We start from the raw sequence: 23,941 nt of genomic DNA on the forward strand, positions 1-23,941 counted from the left end.
CTCTTTTTGCTGAGGGAGATTGGCCCTGGGCTAACATCCATGCCCATCTTCCTCTACTTTTATATAGGATGCTGCCACAGCATGGCTTGACAAGTGGTGCGTCAGTGCACACCCGGGGTCCAAACCTGCAAACCCCAGGCCGTCAAAGGCCACCAAAGCAGAGCATGTGCGCTTAACCGCTGCGCCACCAGGCTGGCCCCTAGTTTTCTAACTTTTTTATATGTCAAGCAGCTAAAGTCTTCTGCCAGAAACAGTTTTGAGATTTGATTATTTTTTCGTTTTCTTTGTTTTTTTTTTGGTGAGGAAGATTAGCCCTAAGCTAACGTCTGTTGCCAATCCTCCTCTTTTTGCTGAGGAAGATTGGCCCTGGGCTAACATCCGTGCCTATCTTCCTCCACTTTATATGTGGGACGCCTGCCACAGCGTGGCTTGATAAGCAGTGCGTAGGTCTGCACCCAGGGTCCGAACCTGTGAACTCCGGGCTGCTGAAGCAGAGCGCGTGAACTTAACCACTACGCCACCGGGCCAGCCCTGAGGTTTGATTTTTAATGCATAGCACTTATTACATCCTGGCCACATACCAGGCACTGTGCTAAGGTGCTCACTTAAACCCCAAACTAGCCAGTGAAGGAGGTATTATCATTACTCTCATTGCACAGATGAAATGAGACTTGGAGATGTTAAGCAACTTGGCAAAGGTCATCCAGAGAGGCAATTGTGGGTGCAAATGTGCATGTGGTATGTGTGTTTAGGAGAGGAATGGGGTCTCACATTCAGCGGAATGATAAATCATCAGCATGGCCCCAACAACTTCCTCTCTCCCCGCTCTTCTTTAATCTTGATTCCTCCACCACACTTCCAGAAAATTGCCCAGGTAAGGCTTGATCCCTGTTTTTTCTACCTTGAAGTAATGGAGAGTTTCATACCAATGACACTGGCAGAAATAGCTTATTCCTGGGCTACAGTAAACTGCATTCACACCAAATGGGCCTCTCAGTTCTCCAGCACTCTGAGCAGCAAAGACGACTTGGCAACAACGAGGGAATGGTACACCCTGCGCCCTTTGTTCTATTGTTTATGTTATCACCATGCTGCAGACTCGAGCACTCTTTGCACCTGCAGATTTTTCCACTCCATGCAAGGCAACTAAGTAGGACTGAAGGGCAAAAGGGTGAGGGTATTCACCATCAACAAGAAACCTTTATTGGAGAAGGCAGCACAAAGGAGACTGAACAGCAGAGAGGCTGAGTAGGCAAGCTCTCAAGTCAGACCATATAGGTTCAAGCCTTGCCTCTGTGACCAGGAGATGGATGACCTCGGGCAAGTTACTTAAGCCTACACAGGTCTCACTTTCCCCATCTGTAAAATGGAGATAATGATAGCACCAGCCTCACAAGCTTGTCACAAATGCTGAATGACATTAGGAGTGCATAGTGCCTGGTCTACAGCAAGCACTTAACAAACATTGGCTTTTATTACTGAAAATAGCTCTATGAGTCATGTTAAGTGCTAAGGACGCAATACATAGCCTCTACCCACACCATCTAGGCAGGTTAGGGAGATAGGATACATATATTAAAAATAATAATTAATAATATAAGGTAGAAAATTGTCACAGGAGTAGTACAGAGACATATTATGGAAATTCAAAGGAAGAAATAACAATATTAGAAAAAAAAATGCTGGATTACAGATGGCAGTCCAGAAACGGAAGGTGACTTTACCAATGTCACAAAGCTAGTTTTGAAAAGATTTGGGAGTAAAGTCAAGGTCTCCTAATTCATAGCGTAAAACTGTTTCGGGAAACTATGCCACAATAGCACTAATGAAAATCATCTTAACAATAGCATTAGTTAACACTTTGAAGATACTTTTTATGTGCCAGGCATTTACGCATGTTATCTTATTAAATCCTCATAATAACCCTAGGAGAGAGGTATTACATTTTCCCCCATTTTACAGATGAGAAAATTGAGGTACAGGGAGGCTAAGTAATTTCCCCAAAGTCTGACAGCCAGAAAGTGGCTGAACCAGGACTTAAATGAAGGTTTCTAACCAGTTATAATAGAGGACTGAAAGGGAGAGGAAGGCAGGGTAGCCAGAAGCAAGGGGAATGACAGACTAAATTTTAGTGGTAGAAATGGACATTCATGAAAAGTGAGTAGACTGCTTTTACTGGAAGAGGAAATTCAAGTAGAGGAGTTAGAAAATACAGTTAGAACAGAGTTTGAGGCAGACAGAGAGGGGCTTGAATGTCAATCCAGGCAGCAAATATTCTCTTTGTCTATTGTTTGGTTGGGGGAAAGGTAGGGACAGAAGATGGGAGCTTGACAATTCTATAGTTGTGCATTTTGTTTTTAAGACTAATCTGGTCACAGACAGAATGAAGGAGACCCCAGTGGCAGGGAGACTGGTCAGTGGCTAACTGCCACAGCTCTGAAGAAGGATAGGGTGTTTTTCAGGTGTTCCCCAACTTCCTGGGGGCACACAGCCACAAGTCCACTTCCCAATCTTACTACAGAGCACTGGGAGAGACTAACACTCTCCACCCATCTCTCCGCACAGGCTGCAGTACTCCCACATCCCCATCAGTCGACAACGCCCTTGGGAAATCATGAAGATTTTTTCCCGCTACCAGACGTTCAGATTCATCTGGTTCCCCAAGCCATCTGGCCAGCACTTTCACAAGGATCACCAACTTCGGGCACCTCTGACTCTTGTTGACTTTGAAGCCATAAATCGCTGTGAGAGGCCGTTGCCTAAGAACTTTAACTTTGCTGGGGATGTGCTGGACCAGTGGTCCCAAAAAGAGAAGGTATAAGATGATGGGCTTCCATTAGATGCTTGGTGTCTCACCCTTCTCTTTCCTTGTTCTGTGGTCCACTTGTTATTTTTAATTCAGTTCTTTCATCCCTCCTGGTTTCCTTTGTTTGTTTTCCAGTTGCCCTCTCTCTCCCCAGGGAAGATCTTTGATCCTCAACTATGCATGGCTGTGTTTCTCTGGAGCCTCCTCTGTCCCCCTCATCGCGGCTACTCACAGAGTTAGGCCTCTTTTCCCTCATTTTCTCCAAGTCCCATGCAGCAGCTATTTGCTCTCCATTCATTTGTTTGGGCTGGTCACAAGCTTATCCAAAAAGCAGTAATTTGAGCTTTGGTTTTATGAATAGTCATCATTGGAGTAATTAGGAGAGAATCAGAGGTTAAGAATAAAGCAACAAGCCTTGAGTGTTTGCAGTGCAGCCTTAGATCAAGGTCCCTGCTTACTGACCTCACCCCATGCCAGGCACTCAGCTAAATGCTTTCCCTACGAGTGCTTACCAAAAGGCACCACAAGGGCCTGTGCTTCAGAAGATGCAGGTACCAGGCAGACAAGGTATTAAATAGTGTTGCATCAGTCCTTCCTATTAGAGAGGGCAAAGTCTTCCTTTAAATCCATTATGTTTTGAACAGCTCTCTTACACTTGCTAAACTCTCTTTTGAATAGAAAGAGCAGGTAGAAATTGAAAATCTCTAGATAAAATTTAAGGGCATATTTTGTTTTCAATATATTTATTTTTCAGTAACCTGTTTTCAGCAAATGATACTGATTTTCCAATTATGGTGGTGATTAAATGCATTTTCCTTGGGCTGGCCCCGTGGCTTAGCAGTTAAGCGCATGCGCTCTGCTACTGGCGGCCCGGCTTCGGATCCGAGCACACACTGCATTTTCCTTAAGTAAATGCATGCAAGTAAAAGTGAGTTGATGTAACTAAAAATACAAAGAACAATAGCACAAGTGTAGATCTGGCAAAAAAAAAAAAAGTGATACTCAAATGATTAAAGATTGAGAAATACTGACCTATATTATTTCATCAAATCCCCATCACTACCCTGGGGGGTTGCAGATAAGGAACTTAACCTTACAGAAAATAAGCTATTTATCCAAGGTCAGCAGTTGCAAAGGTACAGGAACCAGCCCCTGATCTTAGGGAGCTTACATCTGATAGGTAGGGCCGCATCCGTAATACAGTACAGTGTACTGGAGTCACCTAGAATATGAGCACAGAGCTGCAGGAACAGGGAGAAGTCAGAGAGGAGAAGAGAAGGAGGCTAAGAAAGGCTTCACAGAGGAAGCAAAATGGAAATTGGGCTTTGAAGTACTTCCCAACCAGGGAAGGTAAAAGGAGCATTCCAGATAGTGGAAGGAAGGGAGAGTAATTTTTTTTCCAGGTAATACACAAAGCAAAGAGGTTTTGCAGTATAGATGACTCGCTTTGTAGAATCATGTATGAGAAGTAAATCAATCAATCAAGTTGATGCCCCTCTCCCAAAGGCCCTCCACCCTGCTCCTTGTTACCCATGAAAACCCATCCCTCAGCCTTTTGGGTAAAAAGAGATGTTAAGTGCCTAATCAACTTAGTACACCGGTTAGGGTTATTTGGATGGAACAGACCCTGACCTAAGCAAGAAAGACATTCATTGGAGGGATATGGGAGAGCTCACAAAATTGGGTTGGAAGCTGGAGTCAGTCTCAGCAAAGACAGACACCAAGACAGCTCCCTGAGGATGCATAAGTACCAGGAGCAGATAGACAGGTTTTGCTCCAACCATTTTCTATCTTTTGGTTCTTTTCAGAAACCAAGTTTTTCAGAAAACTTAAAATCCGAGAGAGAAGGTCTGATTGGCCCAACTTGGGTCACATGCCCACCCACTGGTCAAGGAAGGACGAGCACCTTGATAGGTTGTGTCACCAAGGCTGTGTTCAATAGGAGAGGAGTAGTTCCCCCAAAGACAACCTGGGGTGCTGTCACTGGAACCCACCGGCACAGATGCTGAGGGGAAGTAACAGCAGATGTCCCGTCTACTTGGTGTCCAGTTATTTATAAGCCTTCTCCTCTCTTTCCTGCGTGCCCTGGCCAGACAGGAGAGAGACCAGCCAACCCAGCCCTGTGGTGGGTGAATGGCAAAGGGGACGAGGTGAAATGGAGCTTTGGAGAACTGGGATCTTTGTCTCGAAAGGCTGCCAATGTGCTCACCAAGCCCTGTGGCCTCAGAAGAGGAGACCGAGTGGCCGTGATTCTGCCCCGAATCCCAGAGTGGTGGCTCATAAACGTGGCTTGTATGCGAACAGGTCAGTGCCAACATTTAACACTTCTAAATCATGCGGAATCAGAGAGAGACTGAAGGTTGAGGTTTTTCTGAATTGTTAGTTCTGACTGAAGCTATGCTTACAAAGGACCGAAAAATAAGAGTTGAAATGAAGAGCAGTCATGATGTAATAATAATAACAACTACCACAAGAGGTAGGTATTATTATGATGCCCATTTTGCAAGAGAGGAAACTGAGGCTCAGAGAGGATAAGAAGCTTGCCCAAAGTCATACAGCTAGAAAGCTATGTAATTGGGATTTAAATACAAAGCTCTGTAAAAGCAAATGTGGGTACCGATGCCTCTTTGCAGTGCTGATTATGATGTGTTTGTCCAGATGATCCAGAATTTACTTCTCTGAATATATCTGGATTCTCTCTCATATGAAAAAGCAAAAGGAAGAAAAAACATCTTACAACACAAGGACTTGTGAGAATGTGACTGTGGATCCTAGTAGGAAAACCTCTGCCTCTTTCCAGACAAAAAGATTCATGTCTTTAATGACACATTTTCTCCCAAAGTAGTAATTTATAATGTACCCTAAATAAAAATTCTACAGGATTCTTTTCCCCACTAGGACAGGGGTCAGCAAAAACCATGGCCTAGGGTTGGCCGTCTGTTTTTGTAAATAAAGTTTTAACGTTTTAATGGAATACAGCATATTTACATATCATCTAGGGCTCTTTTTGTTCTACGGCAGCAGAATTGCTAATTGAGAGAGAAATGGCACAGCTCACAAAGATGAAAATATTTACTATCTGGTCCTTTACCAAAAATCTTTGCCAATCCTTGCTCTAGAACATGACATAAATGTTCATAAAACAATTAAAAAAAATAAGAATACCAAAGGTTATACCACTGTAGAGAATACAGAGGTGCTTGTTGCAATATAGTTAATAATAGAATAAATTGGAATCAATTATACAGAACTGATTAAATAAATTATAACTTACCTGAGACTAAAGTTTAATTGAGGTATGTTTATTGCTAATTGAAAATAAGATGCCTGACCTTGGTGGGATATCATTAAAAGGATAATTATAAAGATTTGATAATGGTGTTGAAAAATGCTCTTACTGCCAATATTAAATAAAAACAGCAATATATAAAAATTTTTTTGCATTCACTGTTAAAAGGAACTTGCAAATGTGAAACCAATTGTGGAGTGGAAGGAGATTAAAGGTGGTTCACATGTCATAAAAAATGTATTTAATATTACTTAACATAATTTATGCAATTTGTGAAATGCCAAGATTAAAACAAACCCACAAGTTGAATGGTCAAAAATACTCAGTAAATTAAATGTTAAGCAAGCAGTTGAGGATTATGTTTTCTAACTCAGAATTGTTAAATCTTCTGAGTGAATATTGAAATGCTTGTACTACACCACATGGCAAAAGATTTTGCTTTTGCTGTAAAGTGTATACAGCTTAAGATCTGCTAGAAGAGAACACCCCGCCTAACCCCCAGACTGGACATCTATCCATTGAACACATTCATGTCACAAATTTACCAAGAGTGCTAATAATTTCTGAGCCTATAAGAACACGTGGTTTGCAAAAAAAACAGTTGTCGGGGAAGAGGGAGAATCCCCCTTCGCCCTTTCCCTTAAGGTTCTTATGGCTGACCAAATAATTAAAAGACAGGTTAGCAGGAGAAAATAATACCAAGTTTAATAACACGTATACATGGGAGAAACCAGGGAAACTGAGTTTCTCAACACAATGGCAGAGACTCTCATCTTGAATACCATCTTCAGCTAAAGACAAAAGAGGATGTTGGGGGTGGGGAGGGAGACAAAAGGGAGACAGAAAACACAGTAATCAAGGGTATGCAGATTTAAGTCCTCTCCTTCCATACTGATAAGTTTCTAGAGATGAGGTCATACCCCCCTCTTCCTAGTACAGAGAGGGAGATAACTTTACAAATGGAGATTTCCCTTATAAATGTAAATGTTTGTCTGGCAACTCTTTGCAGGGCCACCTAGAGAATGTGGCCTGGGAGAGACAGAATTTTTGATAAGAGGGGCTTGTGGTGCCTTTCGTATTGTAACATCTATTTTACATTATATTACAGTCATCATATGATAGTAACTCATTCCTGGAACAGGTATTCTATGTTAAATTCTTTAGGAAGTTTGGGGGAGGTCAAATGTCCGTCAGAGAAAATACTCAAGGTAAAGAGATATATTTCAGCATGGTCAATTTTGATCTCCCACACAGTCTTATATTTTTATATTAGTGAACGATCTGAGGTTCTCCGAGGTGTTTTCTTAATTAACTTCCTTATCATCACATGTTTATTCATTTTCTCAAGAGGGGATGACATTTAAGAGCTTTTAAAATATATTCAATAGGGCCGGCCCCGTGGCTTAGCGGTTAAGTGCGCGTGCTCTGCTACTGGCGGCCTGGGTTCAGATCCTGGGTGTGCACCGATGCACTGCTTCTCCGGCCATGCTGAGGCCGCGTCCCACATACAGCAACTAGAAGGACGTGCAGCTATAACACACAACTATCTACTGGGGCTTTGGGGGAAAAATGAATTAAAAAAAAATTAAAATATATTCAATACAGTCTCCTTCCAGGAATTCAACTCCACATCTTACTATTATTTTCCCCATTTTACAGATAAGGAAAGGAAGGCACAGAGAGATCAAGTAACATGCTCAAGGTCACAAAGCTAGTAAGTTGCAAAGACAGGATTAGACCCAGGGACTGTCAGACTCTGAAGCCAGTAGTCTAAGGATCTCCCAGTGATCAGGATCAGGGTCCTGTGGGACGTCCCTGGGGACCAAGGCAGGGATAGCTGAAGGCTGGATTCCACAGTTCCTCCTCATCTAGGCACACAGTTCAAGTTTCCACAGTCATCATCTTACCTAATGGACAACAGTTCTGTTCAGCTCAGAGCCCTCTCTCCTTCCCAGGGCTCATCTTCATGCCGGGAACAACCCAGCTGACGGCAAAAGACATCCTCTATCGGCTACGAGCATCCAAGGCCAAGTGCATTGTGGCCAGTGAGGAGGTGGTGCCTGCAGTGGAGTCCATTGTGTCAGAGTGTCCCGACTTGAAGACCAAACTCCTGCTGTCTCCACACAGCCAGAACGGATGGCTCAGCTTCGAGGAGTTATTTCAGTGAGTATTTGCCCCCACCTCATCTACAGTACCAGCAATAACACCAATCACAGCTACATCTCGGAGTCTCCTTGCCTCCAAGGACTCAGCAACACCGTGAGTTGATCCCGGCTCCCTCCCAGAAAAGAATCACCTAACAAAAGGTTTTGAAGGACAGAAGGAAGGGATGTAGCTCTGGCTCCATTTCCCTGTTTCCTACCATGGCCTGTCATGAGTATCCTGCATGGCTTGGCCCTTGCCTAACTCATGGACCACATCTCCCACCACTCTCTCTGCCTTGTCTCCCTCTGGCTACCCTTTTATGCCTCCAACATGCCCCACCTCAGGGCCTTTGCACCTGCCGTTTCTTCTGCTAGGAAGAAATGCTCTTCCTTAGTCCTTTTTACATTGTCTCCTTCTTGTGAGATTGCAGCTCGAATGTTTTCTCCTCAATGAGGCTGTTCCTGATCACCCTATCTAAAGTAGAATTCCAAGCCACTCGAACACATCATCCTGTTGTTTTCTTCATAGCACTCATCACTATCTGAATGTCATGTCTATTCACTTGTTCCCTTCTTTACTCTCTGTTTTCCCTTCTATGGTAGGGGTGGGCAAATGAGGGCGCACAGGCCTATTCTGGGTTAGCATCTGTTTTAGCAAAGTTTTATTGGAACACAGCCACACCCACTTGTTCACATGTTGTCTATGGCTGCTTTCATCTCACAACAGCACAGGTGAGTAGTTGCAACAGAGACCATACGGCCCACAAAGCCTAAGACATTTACTATCTGGCCCTTTACAGAAAAAGCGCGCCAACCCCTGCCCTAAACTATAAGCTCCATGAAGGCGAAGGCTCTGTCTGTCTGTCTGGTTGATCACTCTGTCCCCAGTTCCTATCATGTAGTTGGAGCTTAAGAAGAATTTACTGAATGAACGAACAAAACAGCTTACTTAACCTCAGTTTTCTCACATGTAAAATGGGAATAATTATACTGCCCATATCTCAAGTGTTGTTTTGAGGATAAAATGATCTTATATTTGAGAAAGTGCTTCCTAAAATGTAAAAAAAGAGAATAAAATGTTAATTAATGGTATTATCCTTCAAAGAGCTGTTAAATAGCTTATGTTTAAAAAAAATTTCTTCCAGAGAAGCTCATAGAAAGAAGACAAATAAACCCAGTTGAATAATAGGGCAGTTTCCTTTGTTGGAAGGAAATTTTATCCTTCTAATTGATGTAAACAAAATCCTATTGGTCAATCCCAAAATTCTCTCCCAAGCACCATGCCAGTGGATCCTATTTGTATCCTTTATAAACTGTGGAACTTTGGATAAATCAAGTAACATCTCTGAAACTCTCTCTTATCCATAAAATGGAGATAAGGATAGTATCTACCTCACGGGGTTGTAAAAGAATCAAATGTGATGAAGCATGTGAAGTGTTTAGCACAATGCCTGGCACACACCCCATAAATATTATAGTAATTATAATTACTATTATTATTTTCAAGTTAATAAAGTCACTCAGCAGTTCTGTGATTTCCTAAGGTAGCAGCCCACATAGAAGAACTAGAAGGACTTACAGCTAGGATATACAACCATGCACTGGGGGGCTTTGGGGAGGGGAAAAAGATTGGCAACAGATGTTAGCTCAGGGCAAATCCTTCCCTGCAAAAAAAAAAAAAAAAGAGAGAGAGAGAGAGAGAAAAAGTCTCTTCGGCATTCACAGATTATAATGTCTCTTCTTTTAGTAAAAGAAAAAAATATGAAAAGCCTTATATCAAAAGGTTTCCATACTGGTTTGAGAAGCATTCAAAACAAGAGTTTTCTTTTTTCCTTTTTTTGGTGAGGAAGATTAGCCCTGGGCTAACATCCATGCCCATCTTCCTCTACTTTATATGTGGGATGCCTGCCACAGCATAGCTTGACAAGCGGTGCATAGGTCTGCGCTCGAGATCTGAACCTGCAAACTCCAGGGTGCCGAAGCAGAGCTCACTAACTTAGCTACTACGCCACTGGGCCGTCCCAAGAGTTTTCTTTTTTTTCAGGGTATTAGATACTGTGAAGAAACCCCCCTCTCTCCAGCCCAGCACATACCAGCTTCACCCTATACATATATACAGTCACGCACCACATAGCGATGTTTCGTCAATGATGGACCGCATATATGATGGTGGTCCCAGAAGATTAATACCATACAGCCTAGGTGTGTAGTAGGCTATGCCATCTAGGTTTGTGTAAGTACTCAATGATGTTAGCACAACGCAATTGCCTAATGATGCATTTCTCAGAACATATCCCTGTTGTTAAGTGACACGTGACTGTATTGAAGGAAATCAATACAATTGAATAATCTTTTTCTATTTTGGGGGAGAGAAGGTGAGTTACCAAGAAAACCACATTAATATTTCATGAAACCCTTTTTGATAATATGGTGTAAGTTTATGTTATTAATCCTCACTGTTTTACAGTTTCAGTGACAATCTTATTCATTCATCATCAGGATGAATTAAAATGGCATCCTCAACCCAGTTTCCTTCAACCTGGGAAATTAAAAATATGCCACATGAGTCTCAAAAATTCTTAGATATTGTATGACTTATCCAAAACTAAGTAACAAATCATCCCCAAACTTAGTGGTATAATACAAAAATCATTTTATTTGCTCACTATTCTGTGGGTTAGAAGTTCTTGCAGGCCTCAGCAGAGGCAGCTGTCTCTGCTCCACATCATCTTGACCGGAGCTGGAGGACCCAAGTGGGTTCACTCATAAGTCTGAGGCATTGGTGTTGTCTGTTGACTGAAGCACCTCACTTCTCCCACACCTGGGCTCTCTCTCCAGCAGGACAGTCTGAACATTTTTTTGGTGAGGAAGATTAGCCCTGAGCTAACCTCCATTGCCAATCCTCCTCTTTTTCCTGGGGAATATTGGCCCTGGGCTAACATCTTGCCCACCTTCCTCTATTTTATATGTGGGACATCTGTCACAGCATGACCTGATAAGCAGTGCATAGGTCCACGCCTGGGATCCGAACCCGCAAACCCTGGGCCGCCAAAGCGGAGCGCACGAACTTAACCACTACTCCGCTGCGCCAGCCCCAGTCTGAACATTTTTAATGGTGGCTGGGTTCCCCCCAGTGAAAGTGAAAACTATAAAGCCTCTTGAGGCCTAGGCTAAGAAGTTGCAGAACTTCTGCCACACTCTATCGGTCAAAGCAAGTCATGAGGCCAGCCCAGATTCAAGGAGACAGGACGTAGGCTCTACCCCTCAATGAGTGAGCGGCATGCTTATACAGGGATAGAAGGAATTGTTGGAGCTGTCTGTGCAGTCTCACACAGATATTGTTGTCGGTTAGAATGCTCTTGGCTTTAGTAATAGGAAACCCAAGTAAAAGTAGCTTAAACAATACAATTTTATTATATCACAAATAAGAAGCATAGAGGTATAGTAGAATGAGAGTTTGTTCATTCAGTGGTTTGATGAAGTTATTCATCATCTGAATGACCCAGATTCATTCATTTTTCCATCATGCCATCCTCAGTGTGTCTGCTAATCCCCCTGTGATCCCAACATGGCTAGGGTAGTTCCAGATACCCTGTACTTTCACAACAATATCCAAAGGCCAGAAAACAAGAAAGGCGGGGCAGGGAAAGGCAGCATCCTTTCCTCTCGACTTGTTTTAGAATAAGGACACGTTTCCCATAAAGCCTTTAAATCTCATTGGCCATAACTGCACCATGTGCCCATTCCTAAACCAGTCCCTGGTAAGGGAAGGAATGACCAGGATTGGCTTAGGTTACTCAAGATTCACCCTTGGAGTTATATAGGGAACAGTCTCCCCTGAAGCACACGACCGCCTGATAGCTGAACAAAATCAGTTTTATCAGTGCGAGAAAAATGGGATGCTATTTGGTGCACAACTAATTGTGTCTGCCAGTGATATTGAAGATATTGAATAAAAAGTATTAAAAAGTTTGATTCAAATGCCAAAAGATCTTCCTTTAAATCATAAAAACTCCTGAAATGTTAATAACAATTTACAGAAATTCAATACTTATTTTTTAAAATTCATGGAGTAAACAAAAGCACTTAGGAAAAAAATGTTTAAATAAATAAAATACACATCCTTTTGTTATTGATATTGCAAGTTATCTTCCCTTTCTATTTGGCTATAGGGAGGTGGAGCTTAAAAAAGAGAGAGAGGGGGCCAGCCCAGTTGCGTAGTGGTTAAGTTTGTGCGTTCCGCTTCAGTGGCCTGGGGTTCACGGGTTCAGATCCCATGCGTGGACCTACGCACCACTTATCAAGCCATGCTGTGGCAGGTGTCCCACATATAAAGTAGAGGAAGATGGACACAGATGTTAGCTCAGGGCTAATCTTCCTTAACAGAAAAAAAAAAAAGAGAGAGAGAGAGAGAGAGATGAGCTGTTAAATCTTAGCACTGATCTGCAAAGTCCCTCTAAGACTTCTTCAGAAATTCCTCTCAGGGAGGCTCTGAACAGGTTTTGCTCTATTAACCATCTTCTGGTAACAAGAGGGCATAAATAGCAGAACAAAAGAACTATCAGAGTTAAACTGGTCTGCCATCTTCAGCCACCATCTTGGGGTCCATATTTTACAGATCCGCCTCTGCACAACACAGCTGTGTGGAGACAGGAAGTCAAGAACCAATGGCCATTTATTTCACCAGTGGGACCACAGGCTCTCCCAAGATGGCCCAGCACTCTCAGAGCAGCCTTGGAATTGGGTACACTCTTTGTGGAAGGTAGGGAGGAAACTCTGTTTTTGCTAAATTCTCCCCTGAGCCTCCAACATGTGTATCCAACTGCCTAGGTGACACCTTTACTTGGATGGCTATTAGATATCTCCAGTGTAACATCTATGAAACAGCACTCTTGGGACCGGCCCTGTGGCATAGTGGTTAAGTGCACGTGCTCCACTTTGGCGGTCCAGAGTTCACAGGTTCGGATCCTGGGCGTGCACCAATGCACCACTTGTCAAGCCATGCTGTGGCAGCATCCCATATAAAGTAGAGGAAGATGGGCATGGATGTTAGCCCAGGGCCAATCTTCCTCAGCAAAAAGAGGAGATTTGGGGGGCCAGCCCGGTGGCACAAGCGGTTAAGTGCACACATTCCGCTGCGGCGGCCCGGGCTTCGCCGGTTCGGATCCCGGGTGCGCACCGACGCACAGCTTGTTAAGCCATGCTGTGGCGGCGTCCCATATAAAGTGGAGGAAGATGGGCATGGATGTTAGCCCAGGGCCAGTCTTCCTCAGCAAAAAAGAGGAGGATTGGCATTGGATGTTAGCTCAGGGCTGGTCCTCCTCACAGAAAAAAAAGAGGAGATTTGGCAATGGATGTTAGCTCAGGGCCAATCTTCCTCACACACACACACACACACACACACACACACACACACACACACACAAAAAAAACAGCACTCTTGATGCCCCTGCCCAACCTTAGCTCAGTAAATGGCACCATCTCACCAACCGATCAAGCAAGAGCTTAGGAATCAACCTTGATTCAATCCCCACAACAGCATGTCTGGCTCCTTCTCCTCATTGCCAGGTAAATTTCCCCACCCAGAGAGGCCTTCCTAGATATCCTAAAATTATCACATTAATCTGTTTTATTTTCCTCATAGCACTTATCACTATTTGAAATTATGATATTGATTTATATAATTACTCATTTTATTATGTTCTCATTCAGTATCTCCCTAAAATAAGAGCAGAGATCTGGTCTACCTTGCTCACCATGCTAGGCAGAACAGTGCCTAGCATATAATACTTGTTCAATAAATATTTGTTGCATGAATGGGCAAACTCAGAAAATCATGCCAAACTCAGCCTCCTGCTCCACTCTCAGACAACTTAGGATTCTGAAAAAGTCCTCTAACAAAAGGGGTAAAATTGCTCATCCTGCCTTGGGGCTTCTTTTGATCCTCCTCTGTAGCCACTGAGGTTCTGGCCAGTCTTCAAAGACACAAGTTTGTTTGCTTTCCTGATATTTCTGGTGTGTCTTGTTGCTTCTCTGTGTCATGTAGGTATTGGCTAGACCTGAAGTCCTCAGATATCATATGGAACATGTCCGACACTGGCTGGATCAAGGCCGCCATTGGCAGTGTGTTTTCTTCCTGGCTTCAGGGAGCCTGTGTCTTTGTGCATCGGATGGCCCAGTTTGACACTGACACCTTTCTAGATGTAAGTCATGACTTCCAGCTACATCTCTCCCTTGTCTCCCCCAAAACCACAGAAAAATGATTCCTCAGAATACAAGGTGTCTTGGGCTTATGGAAATCATTCCTTTTTAAGAAGCAAAGTCTTCAGGGACTTGGCTTTTGGTGTATTTAACAGAGTGGAGAGGGAATGTCCACAACACTCTCAGGCATAAAATTCACTCTTCTGCTTCAAATTGTTCAGGATGTGCTAGTGTCATGAAATCTGTGGCTGCTTAATAATCTGGTTCTAAATAACAGATTAGAAGTCTCAAGTCTAAACACATCTTTGGTTTCCGATTCAATGAAATAAAGACAATACTGATAAATCCGAACTCCTGTGCAGAGGAGACTAAAGCTGGGGTCACCTTTCTCCTAGAGCAGCTCCATCCATTCTCCTCTCACCCCATGCTTCTCACTTTGTTAATCCTCAGAACTCAATATTCTTGAAGCCAGGTATGCCTCTCCTTCTCAGCCACAGACAGCTAGATTGAGGTATCAGATGACTCTGATTTCTTTAGCCTTTAGAAAAATGTGATTCAGGGGCCTGGCCCAGTGGCATAGTGGTTAAGTTCATGCGCTCCACTTCGGTGGCCCGGGGTTCACAGGTTTGGATCTCGGGTGCCAACCTACGTACCACTTATCAAGCCATGCTGTGGTAGGCCTCCCACATATAAAGTAGAAGATGGGCATGGATGTTAGCCCAGGGCCAATCTTCCTCAGCAAAAAGAGGAGGATTGGCAACAGATGTTAGCTCAGGGCTAATCTTTCTCACTAAAGAAACACAAAAAACAAAAAGAAACAAAAAAAAGAAAAATGTGATTCAGGCCAATTATTTTTCAATCATGAAAAATCAATTAAGTTTAACAAAATACATATTATTTAATAAACACCACACCTGTGTGTGAATAAAAGCTATACTCACCCTGCTATTCTGCTAACTGGTCTGAGAAGATGGCTTGAGGGTCTTAACAGAAATGTGGGATAACACAAGAACTGGGATCTCTACATCAGGTTTGCAAAGTGCCCTGAAGTAAATAATTAACTTTGCAGTTTCGAAATCTACATTTCATAAAATAAGAATATTGCTTTTTATAAAATATTATTTTATAATATTTAACTAAGAATATTAAAATATATTCTTATTTTAACATTCTTACTTAATATATTAAATAAGATATATTAATAATAAATCATATTAATAGATTGACATTAAGATATTAATATATCTTAATATTCTTATTTTACACAGATAATGTGTTTTTTATTTTTGTGAGGAAGATCAGCCCTGAGCTAACATCCATGCCAATCCTCCTCTTTTTGCTGAGGAAGACTGGCCCTGAGCTAACATCCGTGCCCATCTTCCTCCACTTCATGTGGGACGCTGCCACAGCATGGCCTGACAAGCGGTGCGTCAGTGCACACCCGGGATCCGAACGTGGGCTGCTAGCAGCGGAGCACGCGCACTTAACCGCTACGCCACAGGGCCGGCCCAACACAGATAATGTGTATACTTTAAGTGCTATAAAAACTGTCATGGACTGACACACTTTTAGTTATATACATTACATTTATTATGAACAGTTGGAATCTAGGGAGCAAGTACACACAGTAGAAATGCTCACTTACAGATCACAAGTTATTCTTGATCTATGACAATCCAGATAGCGTAGACATACATCATGAAAGCGTTCTCCCAAATGCTTAAATTTAATACAAACTGTCAATTCATTATGTGACATAGTGGAACCTCTCTAGAAAGAGGATCTCTAAAGTATTAGTATTTCTCCAGATTTAAGATGTCTAGGTCATTATTTGAGTTTAAGGAGCTGGAGGTATTATGAACCCAGCAAATCTTAAACAATTAAGAAAAGGCCTGATAAATGCCTTACTTATGCATTTAACCAATCCATTCAAAAGGACTAATGTCTTCTATAGAAACAGTGTTGGCTCAAGTTCAACAATGTACTTTTTATTGAATTTGATTGTGTATGTCTATTACTATAACATATAAACATTCTTCCCCAAATTGGAAATTCCCAAAAGACATACACCTACTAGTAACAACTAATAAATATTTGCTTTCTTATTCCTAGCAGTGACCATGAGATGGGCACATATTAATGAAAGAGATTAAGAGGTTAGACATCAGCTCTAGTTGTGGCCTTTAATTAACCACTTCTGACATCTGTGTCTTTCTCCATCATCCAGACGCTTACCACTTATCCCATCACGACCCTGTGCAGCGCTCCCACTGTGTACCGGATGCTTGTGCAGAAAGACCTGAAGAGGTACTTGGGCAGAAATCTCCACTTGAACCACAAACAAAAGCTATAATCCAGCATCACAGATCTCCCCTTTTCAGAACAGGAAAGACCAGGGTTTCTCAGTCTCCTCACTACTGACATTTTGGACTGAATAATTCTGTGTCGTGGGGGGCTGTCCTGCACACTGTAGGATGTTGAGCAGCATTCTACCTGGCCTCTACCTACTAGATGCCAGCAGCACCTCCCTCTCCACCAGTCATGACAATCAAAAACGTCTCCAGATATTGCCTGCCTAAAGTCTCCTAGGGGGCAAAAATCGCCCCCCAGTTTAAGAATAACAGAGAACAACTAGAGGCAACTGAATATTTTCCTGGGGACAATCAGAGCCCTACAGTCCCAGAACTCCCACTCCTCTCCCCCAAAAACACAAGTACATTTATACTGCCTTAAAGAGAAGCTAATAAAGTCTTAGGACTTGAAGATTATATTCAATTTAGCCAAATTACCTGAATATCCAGAGGAGTTGCAATGTATATTTATCTAACTAATATGAATGCAATACATAAGGAGAGAGAAAGGAAGAGAGAATCAATTAAGTGGTGCAGGCTCACCCATCCCGTTCCCCCAAGGTTGGGACGTCCAGGAGGTAGAGTGCTATGAGAGACAGAGTAAACAGATAGGAATCTTCTCTTATCCTACTCAGTGTCAACTCCTTTGTGGCCCTCAAAGTAATTAAAGGGCTATTCAAGAGTTATTCTGAATAGGCACCATTCCTGTCCTAGCACACCTTCCTGCTCAGTTGGGACCTCACTGTATCAGTCGGGCTGTTCCAGACTTTGTCACCTGAGTCCTGGGGGCAGCTGAGTAGTAAGGCCAGTGGTTACAAAGCTCAAGCTCCAAGTCAAACAGGCGGGGCTCTGCTACTGACTAACCTGTGACTCAGACACTGAAGATGACCTTGATAAGCCTCCCTTCACTCCACCCATAAGAGAGGATTAATAGCCACCTCGTGGGGTGGTGGTGAGAATTCAATGTCAGCAGCAGGCTTGGTGAGATCCCTGATGTGTGGTAAGTGCAGAGTATCCATCTCCACCCTTTATTCTTTGAGGCCTTGGGCAAGTTCTTTAACTTCTCTCAGCCTCAATTTCCTCATCTGTAAAACAGGGGCTGTGAGGATTATGAGAGTGCTCCTAAAGCCCTTACAACATCGGAAATGCTCAATCAACATTAGCTGTTATACCACCTGATTCATAATAAATGCTTAATTTCATTATTAGCATTTTCTCCTACCCTTTTCCCTCTTTAATAGCCTGCTAAAATGTAAGCCCTGTCAGGAACCTTTGTTTTAATCACTAACATACCCCACATGCCTAGAACAATGTCTGGCAATATATTAGGTGCTCAACAAAATATTCGTTGAATGAACTTCCCTGAGACTTGCCTCTCCCAGCTCCTTTGCTTGTTGCTTGAATGTCCTAATTATCTTGTAATGGAAGCCACTCAGATTTCTCTCCCTAAAGACCCCCAGCAACTCTGTCTCTCCAGATATAAATTCAGGAAGTTGCAGCACTGCTTGACGGGAGGGGAGCCGCTCAATCCAGAGGTGTTGGAACAGTGGAAGGCACAAACTGGGCTGGAGCTATATGAGGGCTACGGACAGACAGAAGTGGTATGTTTAATAGGCCAAGTTTAAGTTTAGCACATTGGGAGCCTTTAAACCCCAGGACTGTCAACTGAGCCCCTGAAGTGTCCCCATCTTGCTCTAAATTTTTATGGAGTTTCCCAGAATATCTTACCTTGCCAGTAATTACCAAAACCTCTAAATTGCTCAATTAGGTTTGGCTCAAGGGGAATTATAATTATTCCTTACAGTCTTCCTGCCTCCTCCCAATGCAGGAGAAGTCTCAGAGGTACTAGGGGTTGGAGAGGTTCAGAATTGAGCAGCTCGTCTTTCCATTGCACTGGGAAGGACCCCAGAGAGCCCCAGTGGGGAATTTATTCCAACGCGCTCTTAATGGTACCCTTAGTCTAAAGGAGTGGTTTTCAAAGTGTGGTTCTCAAACCAGTAGTATCAGCAGCTCGTGGGAATTTGGTAGAAATACAAATTTTCACACACGCCCCCACCCCCAGACCTACGGAATCAGAAACTCTGGGATGGGTCCCAGCAATCTGTGTTTTAACAGTGCTCCAGGTGATTCTGATACACACTCAAGTTTGAAAACCACTGGTCTAAAATAATGTATTGCATAAGAGGAGCTTGCATACTGGGAAAATCAGTCAAAACTGAGTCTTAAGTTTCATTATCACGATAAAAATAGCTACAGAAAATGAATTTTTACATACTTATATAAAATATGTCCTCTCAATAGGGAATAATTTGTGCCAACCTGAAAGGACAAGAAATTAAACCGGGCTCGATGGGGAAAGGAGTAGTACCCTATGATGTTCAGGTGGGTAACATCTGACTTGTTCAGTAAAGGAGAGAGAATGTTTTACAGTTTCTGCTACTCATTATACAACTATTCACAACCCATTTTCATTTTGTGAAAAGAAAATTTTAAGAACCTAAATTGTTTCTTTTATTCTAGATTATAGATGAAAATGGCAACATCCTACCACCTGGCAAAGAAGGGGAAATTGCCCTCAGACTAAACTCTACACGGCCCTTCTGTTTCTTCTCTGAATATGTGGTACAAGAATGCAGAACGTGCTCTTTACACTTTAATAGAAAAGGTGGTACAGGGAGTCAGACTTGGATCCAAATTTCATATCCACCACGTTTTGCTATGTAGCCTTGGGCAAGTCACAAAATCCAAGTCTATTTCATCAACTGTAAAATGGGGAGAATACCATCCATCTCCTAAGAGTTTTGTAAAGATGAAATTCTATGTGTAAGAAGCCAGTTGCAGTGGTTGTCCTCAGAAAGGACAACTGGGCAGGCTGCGGAGCGGGGGAGGGGCATACAGGGTGCTGGAGGTGGAAGAGAAGTTTACTCTTTATTATACTCGTGGACCTTTGGTATTCTACATTAGGAACTACCTTTTTAAAGAATTAATTTCTTTTAGAAATATAATGTGCAATATACTAGTCACATCCTGGTGTCCATACTTCTTTTTCTGTTCTGACCAAGTTAATCCCTGAAGTCATCTCTGATTCCTAGGACAATCCAGAGAAAACTGCCGCCACGATAAGGGGGAGTTTTTATGTCACTGGAGACAGAGGAGTAATGGACAGCGACGGGTATTTCTGGTTTGTCGGCAGAGCCGATGATGTCATCATTTCCTCTGGGTCTGTATATTTGCCACTTGAAGAAAGTAACACTTTGCCAGGGGAGATCTCCTACTTGGGGAGTGTAGTGACCAAAGGCTTCTTCTCTTCTAGGTACCGTATCGGGCCATTTGAAGTGGAGAGTGCACTGATTGAGCACCCAGCAGTTGTTGAATCAGCTGTTGTCAGCAGTCCAGATCCAATCAGAGGAGAGGTAGAGTGCATGTCACTAATTAAAGTAGCAATTTCATAGTTTCAAGTTCTGTCCATTTGACCACTCTAAGGAGTGAATCAAGAGTAGTCACGTATTTCTCATTATGAGGCACTCACGTGGCAAAAATGTACCCTAGGCAATCAACTTTTACAAATAAGTTGTGTCCCAAAGGAGATATATTAGGATTCTTTTGGTGGCAAGTGACAGAAACTCAAGTTAAACTGATTTAAGAAAAAAAAAAAGTGAGGTCGTCAGGTATAGCTACATCCAAGGGTTCCTGTGAAGTTAGCAAAACTTAGTCTTTCTCCATTTCTTGGCTCTGCTGTTCTTTATGTTGGCTCCCTTTGGGCAGGTTCTTTCTACTTGATAGCAACCAACTCCAGACGTACACAGCTGAACAACCCCAGGGAAGGAGACAGCTCCCTTTCCAACAGCTTCAAGAGACTCTCAGAATTGCATTTGCCTATCTTAGATCACATCTCTAAACGTGGTCTGGGGAATGCTATATGCTGAGTGGCCAGACCTGGATCATAGGCCCATCATTGGAGGTGGCAGTAATCCTCCATCAGAAAATCATAAAATCAGAGTACTGTTATTCAAAATGGGGGATCAGCTATTGCATAAGCAAAAGCAGCAGATGTTACTGTATGTACAATTGTCATCGAACTCAGAATACATTTTCTCACAGAAACAATGAAAACAGGAAACTGTGGCCAGGTTCCCAAACAAGTCTCACAAGCCTAATTAGGACCCAATGAAAAGGAATTCAGGGAATGACAGCAATAGCCTTAGTTCCTGGAAGAAGCCATAGAGTATGGAAGGGAGAAGTTTCCTTTCCTCATGGAAGTTTCCTACAGACTCAGGAAGTGGCAAAATTTCAAAAGCAGTTTGCTTTTGAAATTTTGAAATTGAAAGTTTGCATCCTCCCACATCTCTTTCTGTACCCTGGCTCACATACCAGTGACCCTCTGCAGTGACACTATGGATCCCATACTCATACCTCCTGTACCACCTCCACACTCAATGGATTCCATTCTCCAAAATATTTTTCTCCTGCCACCATCTTCTCATTCTCTCAATATAACTGATATCAGCTGAATATCAGAAGTAAACACCAATTAGAATGTATGAATAATTAATAATTTAAACTATACTTACTAATCTCAATAATTATCTAATTGGTGGGTTTTAAATAGTATTACAAAGAAAAGCAAAATATATCAGGCAAGAAAAACCTGATAGAGGTAGAGGTAGACTGACCCTTCCTGAGAGTCCATCTCCCAGCATACACAACCCTTCCTCCATCAGGCCTCCCCAAACCCCTTTCAAAACACATGTTCTCTAGAACCGCCATTTGTTCCCCACTACATACTTCTAACAGCACAGGTCTGTGGGAGTAAGTGGTCATCTATACATCAAGGATTGCCTGTAGAATAAATAGGATTAGTCTGGTGGAAATGTTAAATACATGCGCAACGTAAATAAAACTCAACCTTCAATTTCATTGAACCACTGCACCCCTCACACTCACAAACCATTCATCTGCAATTGGATGTCAAAACCTCACTTTAGAGTTGTATCCAAGCTTTGTTTAGAGGCGATCTCTGGCATTTGGCTTCATCACTCAAGCTGCTAGTAACAAATAAAAAGTACCTGTGTTCAGCATTGGTTCCGAACTATTGATACGTCTGAAAAACAAACATATCAACATAAATTGACTTTTCTCCTGCAGGTAGTGAAAGCTTTTGTTGTCTTATCTGCACCCTTTAAATCATCTAACCCAGAGAAATTAACTCTCGAACTTCAGAATCACGTGAAAAAATCAACTGCACCTTATAAATATCCAAGAAAGGCAAGTATTTTGCTCAAAAGTTCAAGTGTGTTATCAAACAAGGGTCTAAGCATATAGATTTTATTAGCTTTTGACTTTATAGTAACTCATTATATAAGTAGAAGACACCTATGTCAACTTGTTTAGCCCTAAGAATTTTGCTTTAAAATATTTCATACTAGGACACTACAAATGCTTGATAAACTGCAAGTTTTGATCAACTCTGCAGTACTGAGTAACCAGCTACCAAGGATCCTCATCAGACTAATTAGTACAACTCTATATGAGGAAAAAAGATGGTGGCCAATTGTTTTTAAAGACAGCACCTGATCCATCTATCACAGTACTCTTGGGCCATATACCCTTACAAATCCATAGTACATGCCCTTAAGTATCAAGTGACTGAATTTAAGGCTCAGGAAGAAGATATTATCCAAAGAAACTGTGGAATCTTTCCTAAAACCTTCTTCAAAGAGATTTAAGAATAATTCTACATAAAGACTCAGAGATGGCATTGCAATTTCCTTCTAGTCCTTTCCTGTTGATGGTGACTGATGCTCTACATCATTTCAGCCAAAAAGCAGTTAATTTCAACCTAGGAACTAGTTACATTTCCTCCATTAAATTCACTAAATCAATGACAAGTTGATTTTCAGAACTGTGGTTTGAGGACATTTTAAAACATAGTAGTCTTATCTTGAAAGAGGGGAACAGAGAGAATTCTACTATCAAGTCAGGGCATAGGGGAAAAAATGTGCCCCAGAATATCCAGGACCCAGCTCGTAAAAGCTCAAAAGCCAAGAATCAACTTGCTGTTTCTCTTGGCATTTATGTGTGGCCGCTATTTCCCAGGGGCAGTAGAGGCCTACGTCTGGTTTGAACTGGGGAAAAGCAATGGAGTAAAACAATTAGTCGTCTTCTGGCAAAGCACAGAGGTGAATTTGCACCAAAATATCCTATGCTGGACCTCCGCTGTCCTCTTTACTGTATAAACAGAACAGTTTCTGGTGTTCAAGAAATTCAATAAGCTTAGGCTAAGCCAAGCCCCAGACTCTGAAACTCAATGCTCGTTTCATGAAAGCTCTCTCCTATTGTACTGACAGCTGGGATAGTCAAAATGGAATCAAGTGTCTCATAATGTTTTTCTGTTGCTTAGGTGGAATTTGTTCCAGAACTCCCAAAGACAATCACTGGGAAAATCAAACGCAACGTCTTAAGAGACCATGAATGGGGTCGAACATAGCCTGATAAAACTGTGGCATTATGTAGTTATAGGGCTGCTTTCTTTTAGTCCTGGCTTCCTGATAATTCAGTGTCTACTCTCTTAAAGTGCTTAAGATTTTTCCTGTTGAAACACTCAACTGAGTTTCTGTTTTGTACTTAGCCAAAAAATAAATAAAAATCTAAAAATACTTGGGAATAAACTGTTATGATGACCAAACTGACAAAGGCAATGACTGTAATGCCTTCTAGCGTGTAAAACAGCAAGGGTCACAGTGGACAATGAATTTATCTTGTCTGATTAATTCCAAATAAAGATTAGAACTACTCTAAGAGAAACGTTCAAGACAATTTCTTCTGTTTAACATCTTTATATTACAAATCCTTTAAAGTGGATTAAAATATTAATGTTAAAATGAAAAATATGGGCCAGCCCCGTGATCTAGTGGTTAAGTTCGGCGCACTCTGCTTCAGCAGCCTGGGTTTGGTTCCCAGGCATGGACCTACAGCACTCATTGGCAGCCATGCTGTGGCGACAACCCACATACAAAATAGAGTAAGATTGGCAGGGATGTTAGCTCAGAGCGAATCTTCCTCAGCAAAAAAAAAAAAAAAATACATATATATATATATATATAAACAATTCAAAAGACAATTAGCGAATTTAATTAACTACTGTATTACT

General features: G+C 42.1%; 1 protein-coding gene across 1 annotated transcript; it reads left to right on the forward strand.

Annotated features, from left to right (window-relative positions):
* Window positions 1–2,614: 2,614 nt before the first annotated feature.
* Window positions 2,615–23,563, forward strand: ACSM4 (acyl-CoA synthetase medium chain family member 4). The gene is made up of 12 exons (XM_058569879.1): window positions 2,615–2,815; window positions 4,900–5,110; window positions 8,051–8,258; window positions 12,858–13,001; window positions 14,286–14,442; window positions 16,668–16,747; window positions 18,269–18,392; window positions 19,093–19,173; window positions 19,312–19,413; window positions 19,884–20,204; window positions 21,937–22,056; window positions 23,192–23,563. Exons 1-12 carry the CDS (start codon window positions 2,615–2,617, stop codon window positions 23,276–23,278), a joined length of 1,836 nt encoding a protein of 611 aa, XP_058425862.1. The 3' UTR covers window positions 23,279–23,563.
* The last annotated feature ends 378 nt before the right edge of the window (window positions 23,564–23,941 follow it).

The sequence above is a fragment of the Diceros bicornis genome, chromosome 26 (assembly GCF_020826845.1).
Source record: "Diceros bicornis minor isolate mBicDic1 chromosome 26, mDicBic1.mat.cur, whole genome shotgun sequence".
Classification (NCBI taxonomy): domain Eukaryota; kingdom Metazoa; phylum Chordata; class Mammalia; order Perissodactyla; family Rhinocerotidae; genus Diceros; species Diceros bicornis.